Source organism: Mirounga leonina, unplaced genomic scaffold (genome assembly GCF_011800145.1).
Source record: "Mirounga leonina isolate KUSES-001 unplaced genomic scaffold, KU_Mleo_1.0 Mir_114, whole genome shotgun sequence".
Lineage (NCBI taxonomy): Eukaryota > Metazoa > Chordata > Mammalia > Carnivora > Phocidae > Mirounga > Mirounga leonina.
This window is the reverse complement of record NW_023270265.1, coordinates 40,709,263-40,731,538: the sequence shown is the minus strand read 5'-3', so window position 1 is coordinate 40,731,538 and position 22,276 is coordinate 40,709,263. Positions and strand designations below refer to the sequence as shown.

Below are 22,276 nucleotides of genomic sequence, written 5' to 3'. Positions count from 1 at the left end.
CAAGCAGGGACCGCGGCCAAAGAGGGGGGGATGGGCGCATCAGAAGGTAACGGGAGGGCCGGGATCAAGAACGCGCCACGCCATCTACGCCCGGCCTCCTTCTCCTCCAACGGTGGCCCCAGTTATCTCCCCGGATCCCGTCGCTGGCTCCAGAAGTGACAGCCACGTGGACCGCGGGGGGAATGGAATGTTGGCGAGGGGGGCGGGGCTGGAAGGGCGCCTGGGAGGTGAACTGGGAGCCGCATACGCGCGCCCCGGCGCCGGGTGCCAGGCGACACGGCCGGGAGCGAGCACGCCCCTGACGTCACGCGCCGTTCGTCCAATGAGCACAGGCCGGAGGGAGTGCCGTTCCGCCCCCTCCGGCCCGCCGCCGCCGCCGCCGCGGCTGCCGCCGGCACAGCAGCAGCCTCCGGGAACGTCTGAGGAGTCGCGGGCCGCTGCGGACTCCGGCGCCGCACCGCGCCCGCCGGAGCCGCCGGACGAGGCCCAGGGAGCCGCTCGCCCCAGCCCCGCCGCCCGATGTCCTCAAGATGGAGGCAGCGGGGGCGGCGACGTGAGGAGAGCGGCGCTGTGGGCGCGGGAGCAGGGGCCCGGGCGGCCCGGGCGGAGGCGGCGCCGGGATGGGGCTGCTGCTCATGATTCTGGCGTCGGCCGTGCTGGGCTCCTTCCTCACGCTCCTCACCCAGTTCTTGCTGCTGTACCGCAAACAGCCCGAGCCGCTGCCGGACGAGGCGGCCCGCGCGGGCGACGGCTTCCGCTACATCAAGCCGGTGCCGGGCCTGGCCCTGAGGGAGTACCTTTATGGCGGCGGCGGGGCTGAGGAGCCCTCCGGCGGGCTCCCCGAGGGCGGCGCGACCCCGGCCCCGGCCCCGGCCCCGGCCCCCGAGACCCCCGCCCCGCCGACGCGGGAGACCTGCTACTTCCTCAACGCCACCATCCTGTTCCTGTTCCGGGAGCTGCGGGACACCGCGCTGGCTCGCCGCTGGGTCACCAAGAAGATCAAGGTGGAGTTCGAGGAGCTGCTGCAGACCAAGACGGCCGGGCGCCTGCTGGAGGGGCTGAGCCTGCGGGACGTGTTCCTGGGCGAGACGGTGCCCTTCATCAAGACCATCCGGCTCCTCCGGCCGGTGGTGCCCTCGGCCAGCGGGGAGTCGGACGGCCCCGAGGGGGAGACGCTGCCCGCCACCTCCCCCGAGGAGCTGGCCTTCGAGGCGGAGGTGGAGTACAACGGGGGCTTCCACCTGGCCATCGACGTGGACTTGGTCTTCGGCAAGTCCGCCTACCTGTTCGTCAAGTTGTCCCGAGTGGTGGGGAGGCTGCGCTGCGTCTTCACTCGCGTGCCCTTCACCCACTGGTTCTTCTCCTTCGTGGAGGACCCGCTGATCGACTTCGAGGTGCGCTCCCAGTTTGAAGGGCGGCCTATGCCCCAGCTTACCTCCATCATCGTCAATCAGCTCAAGAAGATCATCAAGCGCAAGCACACTCTGCCGAGTTACAAGATCAGGTGAGAGGGAGGGACGTGGGGGGAAGATACCCTGCCGGCGCCGGGGCCTAGCTGCCAAGAAGTCGGGCCTGGGCGGGCTGCTGCTGCCTGCGTGGAATGGGAAGGCCAGAGGCGCATCCCCAGCCCCCGCTTTTCCAGGGATCTCCCCAGCCCTGGCCGGACAGGACCCGGGAGGAAGGCGAGTAGTGCACACATTCTTTGCTTCCAGAGGGCATCAGTATGAGCCAGAAGCCTTCTCGCGTGTTCGCGGGCACTCAGGGTGCTGTCAGCGTGGGCAGGAGCAGCATGTTGAAAATGTAAGGGCAGTCCCCCTAATCCCCAGGAACGGCAGTCTCCCTAGTCCCCAGGAGTCGGTTTTGGGCCGGTGAGAAACTGTTCCTGTATGTGGTTGAGGCATTGAGGGCGGTTTTGCAGCATCACCTTGGCCACCTTGAGAAATTGGTCCCGGACCCAAAGTACCGGCGTGAGAAAGAAGTGTGCGGATAGCCCGAGGCTGTTGTATTTTGCAACTGCAGGCCACTTTCGCAGTGGCGCTTTGCCAACTTTCAGGCCAGAGATGTAGTGTCTGTTGTAAAGGAGTATTTTCCCACAGCAAACTGAAAGCCAGTTGGGAGCCTATACATACCGTAGTTCGCTGTAGATTTTGTGTTAATGTCATCCTCCCCTTTGGGGGAGGTTCTGCAGCGCAGACCTAGATTCTGCTCCTCATGTATCAACTCTGGCTGCAAGTTTCTCACACGGTACCTGAGATCACCCTGCAGATGGAATTTTAATGATAGGTAGTGATTTTAACTTTTTAAAGCTCTCCTGTATGTGGTGGCTTAATTTTATGTAGTATACTGTTTCGATTAATGGGCAAGGGTTTTCTGTTTTTGGTGTTTTGTTTTGTTTTTTTTAATATCATAGAAGAAGTGGAAAGGGAAAGAAAGTTTTGTAAGGATAGGGGCTTCATCTACTTTGGTCTGAATTGTTGGAGTGGAAAGGGTCATACGTGGCTGTTTCTTCAAAATCAGCTGAATTTTTTATCACTTTCTGTCCTCTAATTTTCTGTTCATTAAAATGACTCTTGGATTTTGTCAGTCTGGTGTTTGCCTTACTTAGTGCCCTCTAGTTGCATATTTCTAGATCACTAGTTTTCTACCAAAGTGTCAAGCAACAGTGACCCAGGTAATCCAGAGATATTTTATGTTTGGGTTTGTAATGGATTATTGACTTGTGTATGTGGCAGATACGCCTTACTTATTATGTTTTGTTTAGGCTAATAGCATAGAGTGACAGCTTAAAACTGTTGAGTGGCAGGAGAAATTTACTTCATAATGGATATATTTCCATAGATTTGCAGAAGGTGGTGAACTGGTTGTTCACTGTGTTTGATTTCCCATTCTGTGAAGTAGAACATACTTTATGAAACCTGCTCTTCAAGCTTTGGAATGTAAGTGACTAAATTATAAATGAGTTCTGGTATTTATTTAACCCGTGAGATGTTTATTTATGGCAGTGTGTTGCTAAGAAAGTAATGAGAAAAAGTTACAGATTTTTGGTATTCTGTTTTCTGGGTAACTTTCAGGTAATCAAATTTGACTAAATTATTATTTGGGGGGGTTATTGCAGAATAGCCAATGGCAATGAGGTTGGATATCATTTTGAGGGTTTGTTTTTTTTTTAACGTAGACTTGGAATTCAGTTAAATCTGAAGGAAATTATGAATAGCAGTTTTGGAGACATTAGTAGGTTTTATTGCATTGAAGGAACTTTATATCACTTAATAGCATCACCATTTAAAGTACAGTAAAATTGCTTTCATTTACTATATCTGAAGGGGTTTTTTAAAAACATAGCATGTGTCTGGTTATGTATGATAGTTCAAATTTTAAACCTTACACATTAAACGGTCACCTCCAGAAATGTATGTTTGTGCTCTTTATATTAGAAGGCATTTAGGTGGTAAATCAGTAAATACTAACAGAACTTATTACTTAATCTGCAAATATTTGTCGTACACCTGCTATGTGCTTATCATTGTTTCAGTGTTGGGGCTTCAGTACTGAACAGCCTCAACCATTGTAGAGCCTAAAGTTTAATGAGAACTGAATTAGCAGTACTTAATATGATTTAACTAGAATGTGATTGATTGGAGGGTTGAAGTAACTAGGCAGCTGATTTTAGTTAAGTAAAAGAAAATAATAGAAGTGTGAAGATGAAATGGGCTGCTCCAGGAAGTGTTGAGTTCTCTTGTCTATGTAGCTTTTCTGCCAGTATTTTAAGCTACTGATGTTGTGGAGCGGATTCAGATTTCAGTTAAGAGAGTGAATTAAAATACATTTAAGATGTATCATAATTCTCATAATGAGAATTAAAGTAGCTATTGTTTACCCTTTTATATAGATGAGAGAGTAGTGCTCAGAGTAGTTAAATAACTTGCTTGAAGTCACACAGCTGTTACGTAGTAAAATCCAGCCCTGATAAAGCCAAAGCTACCTTTTTTCCTTCAACTCTGTCACCTTGTTCTTAAGGTTTTATTTTTTGTTTTTTTAAGTATGCTATCAATATAACATATATGGAGGTACTTTTACAAATCAACTGAGAACTCTTGAGAAGAGTGTAACTAAAGATTTTTTTTCTTAAATTGAAAATTTTGAGAGCAGATCCTTTTTGTTTTGTTTAAAGATTTTATTTATTTATTTGACAGATAGAGAGAACAAGTAGGCAGAGAGACAGGCAGAGCGAGAGGGAGAAGCAGGCTCCCCGCCGAGCAGGGAGCCCGATGCGGGGCTCGATCCCAGGACCCTGGGATCATGACCTGAGCCGAAGGCAGCTGCTTAACCAACTGAGCCACCCAGGCGCCCCTGAGAGCAGATCCTTTAAAGGTTTAATCTTTGGGTGCTGCCCCACTAGTATTTCTTTTTTAATCCAGCAGATTTTGTTTCCAAATAGAAGGTCTGCTAGTTTATCCTTTTTAGCCATCTAATCTACTTAGAGCTAAAGCAGTAAAGAAAATTGTATTGAGTCTTAGTATCCTTTGGCACTTTAATTATTATATAACAGAAATACCTTACCAGTTAACATTGTTGTCACTTCTCCCCACCCTTTATTTGTTTTTCCATTTCATGTTTCTAAAGTGAAAGTGGCCTGTGAGGAATGCCAGTTCCTGATGTCTCAATCTAGAGATTCGAAGGAGTTCCAAGTGGTTGCTTTCTAAGGATTGTGAAGATTAACACTTCATTTTACCCAACTAACATAGTTTGTAAAACATTATAATGTTTTTAAAAAATGAATTATAATATGTATACATTTTCCACATATTTAGTTTTACTAATATAATTCTAAATTCATCTCCCTCAAATGCTGTTTTGAACTTTTTCCCTAAAATAGTAAATTAAAGTACTAGTATGGGGGGGGGGTTACCAGGTTTTTTTGTTTTGTTTTTTTTATTAACTCAAAAATTAGTCTTCAGGAAAGAAAGATTACCATTAATATTTATGATTATATGGAGAATCCATCTTCATTGTGAAATCTGAGTAATGGTCCAGGGTTGGGAGTCAGACACTTGAGATTCTTACTGATGCTTCTCTTCCTAGACTGTTACTGCTGTGTTTTAGCACTGATTGCATACTGAAAGGCCATATTCAGTTTGCAGGTACTTTTTATTTGGCCTCATGGTATTTTTCTGTTGTTGTTTCGTAATTGCCAATATTTAAAAAGGGAAGATTTTGCATGATTTGGATTTCTGGCTTCTTTTAGGAAACATTGGAAGATCTTGTTGCACCAGGCCTGGATTCCTTATAGCAATAACAGGATGGAGAGATAGGTCTGGTAGCAGCTGCAGGAAGTTCTTATGCATAGTTTATAGTCCCCACCTACTTACTAATGGTAGTTGTCTGGCCTGGCATCATATGAATTTGAGATCCTTTCTAAATAGGGAGTAATACTGTTGCTAACCAGTGAAAATGGGAAGAGTTAATAGCTGGATAGTAAAGGGTGATAATTATTACCTTTCTTTAAATATTATTATCTTTCAAGGGACTTTCATTGAGCAATTTTATTTTATAAAAGACTTCGATATAATGTTGAATTTTAAAAAATCATTCTACCAGAATTTTTTTAAAAAGCCCTTGAAACATTTTTCGTTCTCTGCAGTACAGTGGTAGTAAGTACATAGTGGCCGTTTTTCACTTGAGTATGGTGGATTTTTGTTTTAGTGTGAAGTGGATCATTAACTATGTAAGGATATACTAATCTGATCTACAAATAAAGGAGACAACTACTTGTTGATATTTGAATTTGATGAATGCATGTGAACAAATATTTGGGGGAAAACTTCACTCTTCAGATTCATAGAATATCTTTTGAACATGGCTGTTTTTGTCATAACTGTTCTGTTCTTTTACTCCTGAAAAGCTTTGTGCTGTATACATTTGTGGAAATTTTTCAAATATTCCTACTGACTAAAGACCAAGGAGGACCACTGTCCCATCAAAGGCAAGGACTGGGCTGTATTTAGTTAGGTAGGCTTTTTAGCATGTTTTAATTTACCTATATCTTCTCTAAGTATACCATTTATTTCAGAGAACTAAATTAGGCTTGGGCTGGAAAGCCTCATGCTCTATAATGTGGTCTGTAATTATTTTTTCTTTGTCTTCTGAGATGAGGAAGAAAAATATTTACTCTTACTGTTAATTATAGCTTTTTCATTTTACTGATTATTTGAAGTAAAGTTTTTTTTTTTAAGATTTATTTATTTTAGAGAGAGAGTGCGAGCACATGAGGAGGGGCAGAGGGAGAGGGAGAGAGAATCTCAAGCAGACTCCAAGCTGAGCATGAGCCTGACACAGGGCTTGATCTCACGACCCTGAGATCGTGACTTGAGCTGAAACCAAGAGTCAGACACTGAACCAACTAAGCCACCCAGGACCCCTGTAAAGATGGTTTGAGTAATCATGTCTTAAAAACTTCCAAAGTAAATTTACTGAAAGCTGACAAAATCATTTGTAAGTGTCATGTACTGTATTTATTCACTTACTCTTTCATATACTTTATATGGACAACTTTTAAAAGGTGTCTTAGGCTGGAAAATATTTTACAATAGCTTCCCAAATCCTTAGTGATTGTAGGAATCATAGTTTTACTTACTAAGGTTAGTAGGAAATACAACCTTTGATACTTTGGGAGAGTACAGACAGGGACATTATTGTATCACGGTAGCTATTCTGGAGTCATGATGGAGCAGTAGATGAATATCTGCATAAAAAGAATTGAAAGATCATTGTCTTAGATAAATAAAATCAGGGCGCCTGGGTGGCTCAGTTGGTTAAGCGACTGCCTTCAGCTCAGGTCATGATCCTGGAGTCCCGGGATCGAGTCCCGCATCGGGCTCCCTGCTCAGCTTGGGGTCTGCTTCTCCGTCTGACCCTCTTCCCTCTCGTGCGCTCTGTCTCTCATTCTCTCTCTCAAATAAATAAATAAAATCTTAAAAAAAAAAAAGATAAATAAAATCATTTTTAAAATACTTATTTTCAGTAACTGTTTCCTGAAGACTAGCATACCTAGTGTTATGGTAGGTGTGGTGAAGGATAAAAATGGTTATAACATAGTTCATGCTTTTAAGCTGGTTAATCTTTCTGGAGAAAACAGAGAACAATTGAAGCTCATTATAATGGCATCTTGGATATATTTGAGACCTTACGTTTTGTGAGGAACAGGAAGAGGAAAGATCAGTATCTCTGCTGATGACTGTCCTATAACATTTTGTGACCTTAGATCCTTGGTACACCTAAGTATACTCCCATTAATGCTGGTTTTACTTCTTTCAAGTTAGGTTTTCTTAAGCTTTTTTGAATTATTGTGATTTGGGCATTTATAACACTTTAGATGGAAAATAACCATATTGATAAATTAAATCTTTGCTCTAGAAACTTGGTTCACACATTGAAGGGAGAAGAGTAATTATGAGGAGACTATTAGATTCTCATGAGTAACGTGCATGCCTGCTGGCTGTCCAGGAAAACCCCAGTTAGTTTCTGAAAATAGCCAAAGCAGATCATTATAAAGTAGATTGTATGGGAGGAGCATACCTACTGATCAAACACTTAATATTGACTTACAAATATCACTAATGATCTATCATATGAGGCACAGGCAAGGATAATAAAATCAGTTTGCTAACTATATGCCAGGGACTGCGTGGGCAGTTCAGTACACTTGCTGCCTCAGTAGTTAGAACTACTGCGTGGGAGAGTTAGGATCTCATTTTTACAGATGTGGAAACTTGAGACTTAGAGGGGGTTAGTGACTTTCTCAAAGAAAGAGTCTTGACTTCAAAGCTTATGCTGTGTTATTTCTGTAGAGGTAAACCAACTGTTACTCTAAAACAAGCTGATGTTAGTCCTTTGAGTTAAGAATGGTTTTTACATTTTTAAACTTCACATTTAGAGTTGCTCAAAAAAGAAGAAGAATATGAGACAGATCATATGCACCCACAGATTCTAAAATATTTACTATCTGGCCCTTTGTAAAAAAAAAAAAAAAAGTTTGCTTTAAACGTTTAAACAAAAAAACCTAAAAAACAAGACAAAAACCATACTTAAGTGCCTACAGAAAAGGAGCAGATGTACATAGATGTTGAAAGGTACTTTTAAGCCTTTTGAGGGTTTTATCTTTTTGGATTTTGGAAAGCTAATGAGAATTGTGGCTCTCTGCAGAAAAATGCATGAACAGATTTTCATGTAATTTCATGAAATTTATGGTGTGCTTAGGGTGCTTAGACTCCAGGTTGAGTAATAAGCACAGACAGAAGGATACAACTTTGTTGCCATAAGTATAACTAAAACTAACATGGTTAAATATTAAGCACTTTAATAATTGTGTTGGCCTTCTTAGAAGGTATACAGGACTCATATGGCTCAGACATTCCTAAAAAATCTCTATCCAAGGAAGTATAACCGGTCTCGCTCTGTTTCTCTTTTTTTTTCCCCTTTTAATAAGATTCCCTATAGCAGACTGAGGCTTTTTGAATCAGTTGTTCAGTAAGAATATTTGACATTTAAAGTTAAGAGTTTCTACCACCCAATACCATGTTTAGAAGTTAAATATTGACCTGACATTTCTTCCTATCAAATTCTCTATTTTCTCAGAACAGTGTCACCAGGAAACAAGTGCTATTAAATCCCTTTGTTCCATTACTAGAGTCATAGGACCTACCGACACTTGGCATGGCATCAGAGCACATCATACTTCACTAGAAAGTCATAAAGCAACTACCTAGTTATTAGTACAGGTTTTACAGAAGTTTAGTTTGAAAATGTTTCTTGCCAAATTGCTAAGACTTACATAAAACCACATACGTACTGTACTTGTACCAGAGAAAATGGAGGAATACATGTTAATTATTTATCTTCAGATAAGTGGAACTACAGGTGCTAAGGAGAGACTGTCACTGTTATTGGATTTATTTTATTTTGGGGGGTTGCAGCTATAGAGAAGTGCTTAAATTGTCTATTCCAGTCAATAGAGCTTTGGGGTAATATGTGCCTGACTTTAGCACTCTCCCAAGCAAGAGCCCTGAACAAGAGGCCTTCTCTTCCCTAGTCTCAATTTCCATATCTGTAAAATGGAAATGGAAATAATATCTATCTAATGTAGAGATATTAAATGTCACGTATATGCTATCTACTGAATAAACGTATCTTCCCTTTAGTAACTAATTGAATATACACATTTATTGATTATCCTACATCTGTCAGACTTTTTACTCAAGGTATGTCAGGCATTTGCTAGGTGACACATTAAACTCGTTTCCCCTTTCAAAGGAATGATAAGCTCATTGTAAAAATGCAAATAGAAAATATGATATATCAAAGTGAAAAATCTGTAATATCTTAAAATGGTTAAATTCAGGGACTATTCTTCCATACTTTTTCTTAAATATATTCTAATTTTTTATTAATTAATAAAAATAGGATCATCCCATTCTTAGCATCTTGCCCTTTTTTTTTTTTAAACTTACTATATCTCGGCTTTTCTAAATATACCTACCTCATTTGTTTTAACGGGTTCTTAGAATTACATTGATCAGAAGTACTATAAGTGAACCAATTCCTTATTGATTTTCTTCATTTTTCTAACTAATATAAATAATGATACCATAAACATCCTTCTACCTATATCTTTGTAGATATTAGGTTTTTTCTTCTGATGTTTCTTCAGGTTGTTTTTTGGTTTTTGTTTGCCATATTTTTTGCAAATGCTCAAATAGTATTTAGGAACATAAAGAAGTTGAAAATGTACTCCTCTCCCTTTTAATTTCATCCCCCAATATATCCACTAAGTTTGATGTGTACACCTAACTCTATGCTCAGACACATATTCAGACCTCTTGCATGCTGAGGAGGTTCCTCTCTCTCCCTCTCCTTTTTCCTCTCCCATCTTCTCTCCCTCTTTCCTTAACAATAAAATGGGGGAGTATATTATAAATGTCACCCGGCAAATTGGTTTGTAAGAGTAACATGGATATCCCTCCTGGCAGTTTGTATGGGTCTCTCATTCACCACTTCATTTCACTCCTGGCTGCGTCTCCAGCTTTGACCTTACCTTCTATAACTCTTCCTTTCACTTAGTCTCTTCCGGCCTCCTGGCTGTTCTCACACTCCACGCATGCGCCCATCACAAGGGCTTTCCTAGTTTTTCGTTAATAATGTTTTTCCCACAGAGAGCCAAAGAGCTCACACCATTTTTCATGTCCCTGCTGAAATACCATCTTTTGACTGTCCTATATGAAAAAGCACGTTAGCCCTTTAAATGCCAGACCTTTTCTTTTTGTATAAACTTTTTATTGACATATATATATGTGTGTGCATGTGTGTGTCTGTGTAGCTAGAAACTACCCAACTCCTAAGTGTATGCTTGATAAATTTTCACAAATTAAACTCAGCTATGTAACTGAAGTGCTGGAATTTTGAATTCTACCTCTAAAGAGCTCTGTATTCTTTGACTTTCATAAACAGATGTACAGAACATATTTTAACCTTCTTTTTTTAATGGTGGAAGGTTGTTATTATAAACACAGTTAGGCTGCTGATATGTAACCTAATTCTGATTGTAAAATAAATATGGAAGAGGAGTGCCACCTCCCTTTACAAACATACACACGCACACAAATTATGCTGATTGAAGTCACCAGCAGTTCACAGTGCTGAGTTAAGGTCTGTTGGGCACTTTAGGGGCACCAGCTCTCCTCTCATTTCCACAAAAACAAAACATGAATGTGTTTGCAACCTTCTCTGACACTCCAGAAACTGTGGCTTTTAATTTCACATTCTTAGGAAAGGTCAATATAGACAAACTCTAGATGATCCTTTCCTTGGACTGATATAGAATAACAATAAAACTAATTTTCACTGGTCTGGTGCATAATTAGCAATTTTCATGAAACCAGCAGAATGCTTTAGTACATGTATTTCTTCTCTAATCAACACATTGGGTGTTATGCCCATGAATTCTTCATGTATTGTCGGGAGGATGGAGGTGATGATATGGTAGGTGGAGTACTGGGATGTTTGTGCTTTGGTTTGCATAGCTCTGAGAAAAGAGCTAGAAAATGTCCCACTGCCCAGCATAATTAGTTCTTGTTGGTATGTACTTAAAAACAAGAATACTAGGGGGCGGCTGGGTGGCTCAATTGGTTAAGCATCTGACTCTTGATCTCAGCTCAGTTCTTGATCTCAGGGTCATGAGTCCAAGCGCCCCAATACTACACTGGGCCTGGAGCCTACTTAACAAACAGACAGACAAACAAGAATACTATGATTAGCACAGTAAAAATGTTTTGGTTGGGCTTTTTCCTTTGTATTAAGTATCTGTATGCATACTTGGTTCAGTGGTAAGGTACATTGCCAGTTAAACAGGTATTTGTGACCTCAGTATGTTTAGAAACATACTTGTTTCTAACATAGAAACATAGAAACATACTTGTACATACTTGTACAGAAACAAACATTGTTGTAGGATCAACTCCCATATCCTACCTGTATAATCTGCAATTACAAGTGACTACTGTTTTTTGCTATAAAATCTTAATAATAATGAGGACATATTTCTATTTAGTAGCTGGCTACAAAAGTCTATATTTTAAAAAAGAACTGGGTTCTGTTCTTAGATACAGGCATTTCATGCAGACATCAGTATCTACTAAATAGTGCATCTGGCGTTAGTGTTGTGTGCTTACTGTCCTTTTCACACAATAGTCTTTCATATATACTCGATTATACTCCTACTCATCACTAAGGATGATTGTGGTTGCTGACTACACAGTCTTGCTACCTTAGTTATTTGGTCAAGCAAATAAATAATTCAAAGCTTTTAGTTCTGTGAAACTTACTGTGGTTGAAGTAAGAGCCATTCTATTATAGCTAATTTCACTGTATAATAATCATTTTTTAAATGCACTGAAAACCTCATTTTCTTACCATAAGTATAATATTCTGTAAGATTTAGGACAGGTGATGTCTGGTCTATTCTAGTATTAGGTCATATTAGGTCATATTCTAATATTAGGTCATCTAATAAAGGTCATTAGCTCTCAGTATTTAACTTTGGATTTTAAACAGGACTAACGTGCCAACTTTTGACATGGAAAGAATTTAAATGTAGCAAACTATGCATCCTTCATTTATTAATACTGGAGTGGTAGATAGTACAGATTGAATTTAGTTCTGGCATTTTGAAATTAGTCAAGTTTAAGGAGAAAATTCCCGACAGTCTTAGTCTGTAATAAAGCCCATAAATACAATTTATCTAAATTACAGGCCATATTTTAGTAAATTGTTTATTTAAAATATCTGAGTATATTATTCAAAATGTTTGGATTTTTTAGTGCTATAGACTTAGGATTTGGACTTGTTATTCCGAGAATCATGCCAGTCAACAAGCATTTATTAGACCAGACTCTGTGGTAATAATTGTTGGAGCCTTGGGGATACTTTGTGCTCTTAAGGTTTCTCTCGAAAGTAACTCAGCCTCTTTGTCTTGAAACAATAGGATTAGATGACTGGGAGTTTCTCTTTTACTTCTGGAATTACTGTTGATTTGTTGATTTAGTGTATTTTTAGGCAAGTCATGCAACTTGTTATTTTGAAGGCTTAATGAAATAAAAATTAAAGTTTTAAAAATTCTAAGAAAAAGGAATTATGTAATTGTGAAGTGGCATTATTATTCACTTATCTGTTATTTTTGCAGAGGTCTCATGTAGGGATTTCTCTCAAATATGCAACTACAAATCATCTTAAAAATACTTCAGTAAAAATTTAATAAGTTCCAACTTTAGGTAAGAGAAGCAGAGATACAGATAATATTAAAGCATTTATGTTTCAGAATATGCTTTGCTACTTTTATTTGGATAGAGAAAAAATTAGGAGAAAGCTGGACAGATATATAACCTTAAAGTATTAATTTTTCTCCTTATTTCTCTTGTTCAGATCTTTTGCTGTTCCTTCATGTCTTGAATGGAGTTTTTGTCTATTTGATACATCTCACTGGCTTAAGATCAGACATTTGTATTACATACTTCATTGTTTATGTCTTTACCATAGTAGAGAAGTGATAATTTTACTTTAAGATGTTTTCTCTTTCCCATTCCACTAGACTTAAGAAGAGATTCAGTTTACTCTGTGTTTGTACCATCTTTGACCAGGGCACTATACACTGTAAAGGGAATTAGTGCTAAGAGGGAATAAATAAAACAGCCCTTCCTTTGAGAAATTTTTTTTAATCCAGTACCGAGAAACAATGTACTTAAAGTAAGATGGTGGGTTAGAACTTAGAATTTAAGAATTGCCATGATAGCTGTTAACCTTCTAACTTAAGTGGTTTTCAGAGTATGGCTTGGGACCACTTTGGATTTCCAAGACCCTTGCAGAAGGGGTCTACCATGTCAAAACCATTCTCATAATAATACAAAAATGCTATTTGCCTTTTTCAGTCTCATTCTTTCAAGTGTTTTCCCAGGATGATGTCATCATCCTGACAGTAAATGGAATGTGAACTTGTGAGCTTGTGTATTCTTGTGTTTAAAATAGTGTTATTTTGGGGGGCACCTGGGTGGCTCAGTCGGTTAAGCATCTGCCTTCAGCTCAGGTCATGATCCCCAGGTCCTGGAATCCAGCCCTGCATCTGGCTCCCTGCTCAGTGGGGAGCCTGCTTCTCCCTCTCCCTCTGCCTCCCTCTCCCCCTGCTTGTGCTCTCTCTCTCTGTGTCAAATAAATAAAAAGAAGTTTTGTTTTTTTTTAAGAAAAACAATTGGTCTTTGGATTCCTTAATTTTTTAAAATGTGTAGGGGTCCTGTGAACAAAATATTTGAGAACTGCTGATCTAATCTCATTTATTTTTACCATATGGGAAGGAGATACCCCTGTTGCCTCACTTTCTGAGTCAGCTTTAATGAACATTACATACATATATTATTTTCAGTTGATTTATAGTATTTAATTCTTGGTGTTGTAAGCAGTACAGGTTTGAGTGGATCTGTTGCAGTTATGATTATGAAAGCCACTTGAACTTCCTCATCCTTAGTTTCTTCATATGTAAATAAGACTTTTAATGCTACACATTGTTATGAAGTCATGAGAATCAAGGATGTATATGAAAGTATTATATCATTCACAGACATGCTAGAAATCAATAAAGTAGTAATTTTTGTATTCTTTTTTTTTTTTTAAGATTTTATTTATTTGAGAGAGAGAGAGAATGAGAGAGAGCACATGAGAGGGGGGAGGGTCAGAGGGAGAAGCAGACTCCCTGCTGAGCAGGGAGCCCGATGCGGGACTCGATCCCGGGACTCCAGGATCATGACCTGAGCCGAAGGCAGTCGCTCAACCAACTGAGCCACCCAGGCACCCTAATTTTTGTGTTCTTTTATTCACAGGTGTGTGTTGGGGGAGCTGGTAGAGAGGAGTAGGAGTTTGGATTTGAGGACAGTTCTTTTCTCCCCCAGCTTTGTGAAAGCTGAGAATTTCAGTTTTATTGATCATAGGCTATGGTAAGGGACCCTCACATGTGAGTTGTGATGAACATAAAAAGATATGAGATTTATCAGACATGGTCAAGAGGATTACTTTGGTTGCCTGAGTGGCTCATCTCATTTGATACTGTATCTCTCCCGTGCATAGGATATCAGTTAACATTGAACTCAAGGTGAGTTCTATTATGAGGGACCTGCAGCCTCTGTTATCACTCTTTTGTTCAGTGTATACAGTGTATATATAAAACCACATCAGAAAATTGTGAAGAATTTTAGATCTTGATTCTTCTATGCAGAATTAGGAGTTTGGACAAAAGTGAATATTTCATATTAAGTAGAGGGTAGGTGGATGATTGGGAAGAAGTTTTTATAACCGTGTTTGTTGTCATTCTTATTAGTTTCATAACTATTCATGGATACCTTTTTCTCCTTACGAGCACAGGAATTAAAATCACTTTCCCAAGTATAGACTCTGTCAGCGTGGTACGCACCCAGGAATTCCATAAATAGAACAATTCTCCATAGGCTTCCATAAGTCAGTGTCTTACTATATTCAGCTTTAATATATGCTTTAGTTACAAAGCTTAATGATGCAGAGGTAGAAAAGTAACGCCTCAGGTAGGGAGGCATGCTGGCTATTATTAGTTTCCTTGCACTTGCAAGTTGATTATCTTCAGAAAGAACACAATTTTTTTTTTTTAAGATTTTTATTTATTTATTTGAGAGAGAGAATGAGACAGAGAGAGAGCACATGAGAGGGGGGAGAATCAGAGGGAGAAGCAGACTCCCTGCTGAGCAGGGAGTCCGATGCGGGACTCGATCCCGAGACTCCAGGATCATGACCTGAGCTGAAGGCAGTCGCCTAACCAGCTGAGCCACCCAGGTGCCCCCAGAAAGAACACAATTTTTAAAAAAATCAACTGGTATGATGACCGAAATCATGGCCATGTGGAATCTAAAGTCCAAGGAAGGCCAACAGCTATGACCTTGAACATCATACTTGGTGAATGCTGACTCCTGAAATGGTTCTTTGTGGAAGGGAAGGAGTTTGCTCTGTGGTTAGGTCTCTAGGAGACCAACCTTAAAATAGATAAATACAAAGTTTGATAGGAAATATTTCTAGAGCACCTCCCAGTGCTTAATGCTTTATGTGAACCTTCTCATCTAATCCTTACAATAACCCTATAAGATAGGTAATAATTATTATCTTACTTTTACAGATGAAGAAACTGAGGCTCTCAAAGTTGAAGCGGCTTGCCCAAGGTCTTAAAGTTAGCAGATGTAAGAACCAAAATTCAAAACCAAGTACTGACTCTAAAACCTGTGTGCTTAACACTGCTTTAAACTGCCTTGTCAAAAAGAAGCTGAGGAGTAAGGGATACCAAATGCTTTTTATTATTTCACGTGATTCTTATAACAGCTCTGTCAGCTGGGTGTAATTATTATCCTCCTTTTTCATATGAGGAAACTGAAGCTTAAAGTCCGAGTATGCTCAAGGTTATGTTGCTAGGAAGTGGCAGAACAGGATTCCAAGCCAAGCTATGTTCAAGCTCCAAAGTCTGCTCTTACCCACTATTCTCCAGTAGCTGTCATGTATGTTTCTTTTCTCCAGGCAACTCACAATTTAGTTGGGAAGAGGGGGTGGTGTGAAGGGAAAGCTAGAGAGAAAGAGACAAGTAAACAGGGTGATTGGCGCATAGTAGAGGTATGTGTAAAGTGCTTTTAGAACACAGGTGAGGAAGTGATACTGGGTGGAGGGGACAGTTTACAGAGAGGAGGTGACTTTCGGAAGTAGAATTTGAATGGTGGAAGGAGCTTACCAGGGGGGACTAGTTATAAGTGGTTAGCAGGCAAACAGTCTCTCAGGAGACATAATATGGCAATGCTAACCCTGGTAAGCATGGAGGAGTTTCCTTCATGAATTGTCTTTTTAATGTAATATCAAGTTGTTTAAGTAAAATTGAAAATTTGCAATTTAGTTTCATGGTTTACTAAGATAGAAACTTAAAAGAGTATTTTGAACCACTCATACTTTGTTTTCTCTCTAACTTGTATGTAGTTTTGTGTTAGTGTGCCACGCTTTGTATAATAATGTGTGCCAGAAAGGTTATGGCCAGTTGAGGTTTTGTAATGATACTTATATGCAGCCGGGGAACTCGCTATTTAAAGGAATACTAAGATACCTCCGAAGAACGACAAATGAAATGCTTTGAAAATGATCGCCCCGGCTTTGTCTAGTCCAGGTATTTGGTTTAGGAGAGTTTGGAACACACTTAGCTTTGTTTAGTTCCCAATGTGAGAGAGCCACGACTGTCAGACTGAAAGGCAGGAACCACACAGAACTCCCAACTGCCTCTTGAGAACTGCTTGTTCTACGCTCTTCCTTGGGCAGGATGTAGTGTCGTTTGTATTCCTGAGCATGAAATAAGACTATAGTCTCTGAATGCCTAACTTTGGTCTCTGTATTCTCAAGGAAGCACATTTGTGGAAAGGCATGAGATTACATTTGAGCTGACCAGTTTTTTAGACACAGGGAGATGGGATAGAAGTATAGTGTTGGTGGGAGAAGTAAAGGAACTGAATCAGGACATTGTATGGTTATCTTTAGGGATGCAGTGAGGTAAAGGGGAAACCAGTTTGATAAGACTCGGAAGAAAACCAGAATCTGCGCGTCTGATACATGCCAGGAACTCCACTAGGTGTTTCACATGTGTGAATTCTCTAAATCTTTGTAAAAGTCCTATGAGGTAGCTTTTTATTTAAAGAAACTGCAGGCTTTTGTTTTGTTTTTTAAAAATACTCTTTTTAAGAAGAGGAAACCTAATTTCAGAAACCGCAGCCTTCTAAGTAACCAGTGAAAATCTGAGCCAGGCCAGTGGGCAACACAAAACAACAGTGGAAGAGACATCTTAGTAATACAACAGAGAGGAATGGAGGTGGAACGGATTAGTTGTGAGAAGGGAAAGAGTAAATAATGTAACTGCAGGTTCCCCAGTGTCTATGAAATCCACAGTGCCAGTAAGAAAATAGAAGAGGAGGAAGTTTAAAGAAAAGGTGTCTCATTTACTTTTAGGCATCAATATATAGAACTTGTAGAAACTGAGCAAATGATGTTGCTAAAAAAAGTATTGAAGAGAAAGGAGACAGGAAGAGAGAACTGAAGTTGTTTTAGTATGCAGAAAAAAACCTCTTTTAATTCTTCACTATGGAAAAATTCAAACTTAACTCAGAAGTTAAGAGAATCGTTCAGTAAACCCCCATAATCCATAGCAGACAGTCATTAATTTATGGCCACTTTTGACCATCTCTGTCTCCCCACACTCCCCTCCCCTGATTATTTTGAAACAAATCTCTAGGTGTTGGGATTGTATGATTCTAACTTTTGTGTTGTTTTCATGACACCCTCCCTCCTTGACAAGTCTCGTCCAACTTCTGCCTGTATTTCTAGAGATAGAGGGTATGCAATGCAGTGAAATAGCGGTGCCTTTTTTTTTTTTTTACTTGCTCTAATTGTTAATGAATTTTCCCTTTTATTGAGCTGAAAACTTGAGCAGATTTATTACTTTGGCAAAGACACACAAGCCCATGCTGAAATCAAGAGTAGATTTAGACCTCAGACTATTTTTATATTGGGTTTGTAGTAAACCCTCTTTCTCTAAAGATCACAGTGTTTACAAACAGTTTTACTGCTACCATGTGACGGAGATGTCACCAGCTGGCATTCAGGGTGCTTATAGAGCATTCTTGAAGAAACATCTGAGAGAAAAAACATTTTAGACATTAAAAAAGATTCAGATCCACATACGAGAAGGCTTGGCTTCTCTTGTAGGTGTAAAAGTTAAATACTGTATATTTTTAAAATGTTACCAAAGTAATGTACATTTTTAAATTAAACATGGTATTTCTTTTAAACTTTTACAGAAATACAACTCACCCCTTAAATGTGCACTAATTATAAAATTCAGTGCATTTTACACAGTGAAGAGAAGAGCATTCAGAACAAGCAAGTAGAATATTACCAGCAGTCAGGAAGTCCCTGCCACCCAGTCACTACCCTCCCTGCTCTGCCTAAGAGTAGCTACTATCTTGACTTCTACCGCCATTGATTTTGGGGTGGTTTTTATTATTTTATCTGCTTTTGAACTTTATATAAATTGAGCCATACTGTATGCGCTCATTGTTTTTCTAGATTCTTTATGTAGTTCAGCAGTACATTTGTGAAATTAATTCATGTCATTGTGTATGGATGTGTAGTTCATTGTATTTGCTGTGGAGTATTCCACTGTGTGATTGTACCTCAGTTTATCCCTTCTATTGTTGATGAACCATTGGATAGCGCTGTTATGATTATTCTTACACATTTGTGGACATTTCTATTGGCTATATCTAGGAGTAGGTTTGCTGGTTCACAGGTTATGTATCTCTTCAGGTTTAGTAAATACTACCACAGAGTTTTCAAAGTAGTTCTAATAGTCTACACTAGCAGTTTCACATCTTCTCCAGCACTTGGTATTGTCTTTTCATTTTAGTTAATATACATAATTTAAAAATCAAATAAAAAATCAAATAATAACAGAACGACTTAAAATGAAAGTCAGCAGTCACTTCCCTAAACCCTCTACTTTGCTCACCTAAGTCATACTCTTCAGAAGCAACCATTTGTAACTATTTCTGTTTTTAACAGCTTTTAAGAGGCACTGATTAAGAACACAGATTTGGGAGCCTGACTGCTTAGGTTCTTTTTGGCTACACTGCTTACTAGCTGTATAACCTTGAGCAAGCTGTTTAACTTCTGTGTCTCCGTTTCCTCATCTACAAAATGGGAATTATGGTACTCATCTCATAGAATTGTTGTTAAGAATTAATAAACGTAATGCTTTTTATACAGTAAGTACTCAGTAAAGTTAGCTTTGCTAATTAATTATGGTGTTACCTCTATATTGCTCAACAATGTTATGTTGCGGTTCTTGATTTAACAATTTCAGACATTGTCTGTTGATTAACTTCTTTCTGAGGTAGGTAAGGATTTAGTTAGGTGATACCCTCTCTCACCTTCCCTCTGCCTTCTCCTAATACAGTTTTTGTATTGTTTTGTTTTAAGATTTTATTTATTTGACAGAGCACAAGTAGGGGGAGCAGCAGGGAGAGGGAGAAACAGGCTCCTCTTTGAACGAGGAGCCCGATGCGGGGCTCGATCCCAGGACTCTGGGGTCATGACCTGAGCCGAAGGCAGACACTTAACCGACTGAGCCACCCAGGCGCCCCTCCTAATCTAGTTATATCATTGTTTTCAATTCATAAATTGAACTATATGCTTATTTATATATAATTGATAACATTTATATTCTGTTCAGAGTTGTCTTCCTTGACTGGTCTTTGTGTTTACATTGTTACTATGTCTGTATAATTTTTCTTTATTGCAGAGCTACCTAACATGCAGTTTTATGTTTCCTTCTCTATATTCCAATTTCAAAATCTTTGTGCCATTCAAAGCAGTATGTCCCTATAATCAAGTTTGAATTCTTTATTTTTTACCTAATTGCCTTAACCAAATTTTCAAGATTTAAATGAAAAATTAACCTCTCCCTTCTCATTCCTTCTATCTTGTCCATTCCCCTTATTTCCAAGAGATCTTCTTGGAGCCTTCTTCCCCTGTTCCACAACAGAGCTCTCTCTTGGCTTGTCACATACCTGTCTTCTGGGTGTACAATATCATTGCTTTCTGGACTTGGATCCACTGTTTTCTGGATCACTTTGTTCTTTCTTGCTTTATGCCCTCATTTTGCTGGCATTTATTTTCATATAACTTTTTAATAAAGGATGCAGTCTCCAGCAGTCTCTTTGTTTTCTTCTGAACTAGTTTCCTTATCTGTGTAAAATGAAGAAATGATTTGCAACTGTGCTTCACCATGTTATTTTATGGATCAAGAACAATAATATGTGTGAAACCATGAGTGTCCTTGCTGGGTACCTTCAGGCCAGGTTTAGTGCATTATTCCTGCAGAAAACTGGGTAGCAGTCAGATCAGGCTCTGGAGTCACATTTGAGTTTTGTTGTGGACTGAATTGTGTCCCCCAGAATTCATATGTTGAAGCCCTAACCCCCAGCGTAATGGTGTTTGAGGTAGGGCCTTTCATGAGGTAATTAAGGTTAAGTGAGGTCATAAGGATGGAGCCTTAATCCAGTAGGACCAGTATCCTTATAAGAAGAGGAAGAAACATCAGGAATGTATGTGCAGAGAGAAAAAGCCATGAGAGGACACAGCAAGAATGTGCCTGTCTGCAAGCCAAGGAGAGAGGCCTCACGGGACACCAGACCTCCTGGTACCTTAATCTTGGGACTTTCAGACTCTAGAACTATGAGAAAATAAATTTCTGTTTTTTAAGCCACACAGTTTGTGGTACTCTGTTTCAGCAGCCCTAGCAGACTAATATAAGTTCCAGTTTTGGCTTCAGTGTGTAGTATTTGTGAGACCTCTAAGACCTAGTTAGACCTGCAAATGCCCAGTTTTGGGGTGGTTGTAAGGATTAAGTGAGCAAATAAGTGACTTTTAGTCAGTACCTGGTATGGTAACTGTTTAATCTTTTTCATAAGTCTTAAAAGGGGCTATAAGTTATTTTAACGGAGCTGTCATTTATGGTTTTGTTTCTTATTTAATCAGATAATTCTAACCAAGCATTTACATATCAAAGCAACAATAAGAAATTCTTTCTGGGTAAACTGGGTTGGGATTTTTCTTAACAGTTTTATTCAGGTATAATTCATAGTCCATAAAATTCACCCATTTAGAGCTTACAATTCAGTGATTTTTAGTATGTTCACAGGTATGTATAACCATCACCACAGTCCCTCTTAGAACAGTTTTATCACCTCAAAAAAGAAAACCCTCTACCCTTCAGCTATCCTCCTCCTAACCACCCCAACCCTAAGTACTAATGTACTTTCTGTCTCTGTAGATTTCTCTATTCTGGATTTTCATATGAATGGAATCCTATAATTTGTGGCTTTAGGGCTTACTGGCTGCCTCTATTATTTCTTTCACTATTTTTTCTACTCCCTCTCTCTCCTCCTCTCCCCTCCCCATCCCTCCCTCTGGCGCTCCCGTTATGTGTGTGTTGGTGTACTTAATGATCTCCCACATTCTCTAAGGCTTACTTCATTTTTCTTTATTCTTTTTTCTCTTTGTCCTTTGGCTTGCATAACGTCTGTTGCTCTGTCTTCAGATTCACTACTTCTTTCCTTCTGCCAGTTCATATTTATGGTTGAGAGCCCTTTTGGTGAATTTATTTCAGTTGTTAGTTTTCAACTCTGGAATTCCCACTTGGTTGCTTTTTTTTTAAATATACATTGATATTCTCTATTTGATGTGGCATTGGCATAATACTCTCTTTACCTCTTTAATCATGCTATTAAAATTTTTCGTGGACATATTTGTAATGGCTGTTTTGAATTCTTTTTCTGTTAAATCCAATACCTGGTCATTCTCACTGGCAGTTTGTGTTGCCTGCTTTCTGCTTTATGGGTCAGAAAGAAATCTGCTTTCCTGGTTCTTTGCATGCTTCACAATTTTTGTTGGAAATTAAATATTTTAGATAATATTGTAGCAACTTTGAGCCCTGGTCCCCCCTCCCAGGGTTCATTATTTATTTGTTTTTTAGTGATTGCCTGGGTTATTTTAGTGAAGTCTACCCTCTACCCCCATTGTGCCTGTTGTTTTCACCAGTACTCTGGGGCATATATTGTTCTACCATCTAACCCAGTCA

At 39.7% G+C, this 22,276-nt stretch overlaps 1 protein-coding gene across 1 annotated transcript in view; it reads left to right on the top strand.

Moving 5' to 3' along the window:
- Positions 1–392: 392 nt before the first annotated feature.
- PDZD8 (PDZ domain containing 8) overlaps positions 393–22,276 on the top strand; it is an 80,044-nt gene continuing 58,160 nt past the window's right edge. Inside the window, exon 1 of the mRNA XM_035029904.1 lies at positions 393–1,504. Coding sequence (XP_034885795.1) covers positions 621–1,504 — 884 coding nt within the window. The 5' untranslated portion in view covers positions 393–620. The remainder of the gene's footprint in view (positions 1,505–22,276) is intronic.